Here is a 3,189-nt window from a genome sequence, read left to right as displayed (position 1 = left end):
ACTCTATTTGGTTTCTGGGTTCTTAATTTTTTTGTCCTGGTATAGTTCAGTGTAGCCAAGGCTGCTTCTAAATAGTCAATTGTATTTGTTGTTTTGGAGAACAACAAAAACTGTCAAGTGGGTTTGTAATTTTAGTAAAAAAAAAGGGGCAGATAAGATGGGATAAAGGGCAAGAGCCAAGAGGACCTCATATTTGTGTAAAATGCAATGTGTTTATGCTCTTAAATCCTCTTCTTGCTGACTTGCTTTGTAATTCTTTAGTTTTTAGTTTTTAGTTTTTTTTTGGTATGTTATTTATAAATGGATGCATGTGTCTCTGCCTATTTTTTTTTTTCTTATTCTGGCATTTTGACATGTCATAGTGAATCACAAAAATGTATATAGTGTCCAAGAACAAATTTTAGAAACAAAAACAAAAGGTCAACAATTTTATAATAATGATTAAATTCAACCTTTCTTAACAGCCAAAGTTTTTGAGACAATTTGTAATTTATCATAGTTTTGGAGAAAGTTCTCTTGAGTTTCAAACTTTGCCTCTACTTTACCTCCCATATAAGAAGTTGAAAGTCCCACGTGTTGAGCCTTACTAGGCTCACACATGAAGGGGAAGTGTTAAACTTTTGATTAAATGGTTAAATTCACAATTTTCCAACCGCCTAAACTTTTGGGACAATTGGAAAATTATTAAGTGAAAAACATGACACAAGTCAATGTGATGAGATGAGATACAGAGCAAGGAGTATCTCATATTTGCAATAATTTGTTGAAATTTGAATAAGTTTTCCTCATTGCATTCTTATTACTTTGTATTTTATTTTTCTTTTGGTGTGTCATGTACAAATGGATGCATGCGCTCCTTTCCATTAGTTTTTTTGTTTTATCACTTTGATAATGTATAATGTGTCTTAGGCAAACTAAAAGACTATGGAGAGAATGGATGTAAGTTCTTCAGTATGTAACACCAAGAACCAAAAGTTTAGCAAAGAACGTGATGTGGGTGAAGGTGAAAATAGAATAGACAATCTGGCAGATGCAATTGTTCAACACATCCTGTCCTTCTTTCCAACAAAAGATGCTGCTAAAACTAGCATACTATCAAATAGGTGGAAATACCTATGGTTATCAGTCCCAGTTCTTGATTTTCATGATGGGGCATATCATTTTACTGATGCTGAAGAGCCACCACATAAAAGGAAACTCTTTATGGATTTTGTGGAAAGAGTTCTTTTGCTTCGTGAACCCTCAACCATAACAAACTTCTCACTCGCATGCAATGTTCTATCTGATTCGTCTCGCATTACTACATGGATATCTGCTGCAGTGAAGCATAAGGTTCAAGTATTAAATATTAGCCTTTATAAAATTCGAGAACCATTCATGTTGCCTAGTTGCCTTTTTAATTGTGAATCATTACAAGAGTTACATCTCAACATGTTCAATCTTCTTGAGCTTCCTTCTTTTGTATCATTCTCAAATCTCAAGATCTTGACTCTTATCTGCATTGTATTTCCGGATGATCATTCAGCACAAAAGCTCTTTAAAGTTTGCTCCATCTTGGAGGAGTTGTATTTAATTTTTTGTAGTTGGGAGAATGTCAAGGCTGTTTGTATTTCCAGTCCCAAGATTCAGAAATTGTACATACAAGAAAAAGATACTTCATATTGTACTGATACGGATGATGAGGATGGTGAGAATAATTCAGTTGACCAGAATAATGATTCAGATAATGAGAGTGATAACATAGATGATCAGAATAGTCCGGTTTACCTTAATGATGACATAGATGACGTACATAGTTCAGATGAACAAAGTGATGATGCAGATGATCAATGTGATTCAGATGGTTGTCAGTTTGCGGTTTTTGGGACTAGTTTGAAGTACTTTTCTTACATGGGTGATTTTGTTCATGATTGTCACATTCAAGACTCATCCTCAATAGTTGAAGCACATCTTCAGGCATATAATGGAGACAGAAAAATTGGTTATCGTGCATTGAAACTCCTTCGGGGGCTCTCTAATGCCAAGAGCCTAAAACTAGATGACAATGCAGTTGAGGTATGTTTATTTCCTGAATTGGATGAAATATATTTCCTTTGATTTTTTTTCATTTTATTATATTATTTTCCTAAGAGGTTCATCTGAATTTCTTGTGAATTATGATATTTGCGTTAGTCTCTTGCTGATGCAGACGAATTATTAGACCATCTGCCTATGTTTTATAATTTGACTCATATACATATTGATTGGGTGGTCTTGATCTACAAACAACAACGTGAAGCACTACTGACCATACTCCGGAAGTCACCTTGTCTTTCTTCCCTTAAGTTTGAAGGGGTAACTCTGCTAGAAACTAATCTCTTTTTTCTTTTACTCTTTGTATGTGTGCGCTTCTGACTAGCATAAACAATTGCTATTACAACTTAAATTTGTATTCTTTGTTATCCGTGTAGTTGTCATTCAAGTTCTGCTATTCTGGAACATATGATTGGACTTTGGGTCCTGTGCCTGGATGTTTCTTGACACACCTCAAGACCATTGAAATCTCTATGTTTAATGGATCAGAAATTGAGCTACTTGCAGTTAAGATTTTGCTTAAAAGTGCAACAGTCTTAGAGAAGATGGTTATATCCTTTAATCCATGGGAATTTGAAGACACGGATGGCTTAAAGAAGCAACAGGAGGTTCAGGAACAAATACTATCTTTTCCTAGAGGGTCCTCGAGTTGTCTTATAGCTATATCTTGTCCACCGAAGAAGAACAAAACCATTGAGTTCTGTTAACCCTTCTGATGGTTCCAACTTTTCAAATAAGAACATGGCTGGCTATTTCATGGTGTAACAAAATTGAATGACATGTTAGGCATCTACGTTTTCACATGCTAGGTCTGTAAATTACTGTTATGGAATTCTCTTCTTTGCTGGATTGAAAATTAATTTTAAGATCCTCCAACCATTAGTGCATGTCTGCTTGATGTTATGCTTTTGGTATGGCTGTCATCTCTCTGGCTTTTTCGGATGTCCATGCCATTTCTAAAATACAAAGGTGGTGCATGCAGCTTAACTCGCATTATAAAGAGAAACGACTTGGTTATGATAGTTTTGCTGGTACTGTGTTTTGGTCTAGGGGATATCTTTGGTGGATGCATAGTCGTCTACTATTACTAATCTCTTCCAACAGGCTTATTTTGTG

The 3,189-nt window shown here is 35.2% G+C and overlaps 1 protein-coding gene across 1 annotated transcript; it reads left to right on the top strand.

The window, feature by feature from the left end:
* The first annotated feature begins 924 nt into the window (after nucleotides 1-924).
* LOC142635683 (F-box/FBD/LRR-repeat protein At5g56420-like) lies at nucleotides 925-2,780 on the top strand. Its single transcript, XM_075809804.1, has 3 exons — nucleotides 925-2,055; nucleotides 2,173-2,334; nucleotides 2,451-2,780. Exons 1-3 carry the CDS (start codon nucleotides 925-927, stop codon nucleotides 2,778-2,780), a joined length of 1,623 nt encoding a protein of 540 aa, XP_075665919.1.
* Nucleotides 2,781-3,189: the final 409 nt, after the last annotated feature.

Source organism: Castanea sativa, chromosome 5, assembly GCF_040712315.1.
Source record: "Castanea sativa cultivar Marrone di Chiusa Pesio chromosome 5, ASM4071231v1".
Lineage (NCBI taxonomy): Eukaryota > Viridiplantae > Streptophyta > Magnoliopsida > Fagales > Fagaceae > Castanea > Castanea sativa.
Note: the sequence above shows the minus strand (reverse complement) of the source record. Positions and strands in the feature narration are given on the sequence as shown.

Excerpts from the sequence above, each read along its gene's own strand:
- LOC142635683 (XM_075809804.1), top strand. The coding sequence starts at position 925 with ATGGAGAGAATGGATGTAAGTTCTTCAGTATGTAACACCAAGAACCAA. Across the intron at positions 2,056-2,172 it reads TAGATGACAATGCAGTTGAG|TCTCTTGCTGATGCAGACGA; the intron begins GTATGTTTATTT and ends TATTTGCGTTAG. Across the intron at positions 2,335-2,450 it reads CTTCCCTTAAGTTTGAAGGG|TTGTCATTCAAGTTCTGCTA; the intron begins GTAACTCTGCTA and ends TTATCCGTGTAG.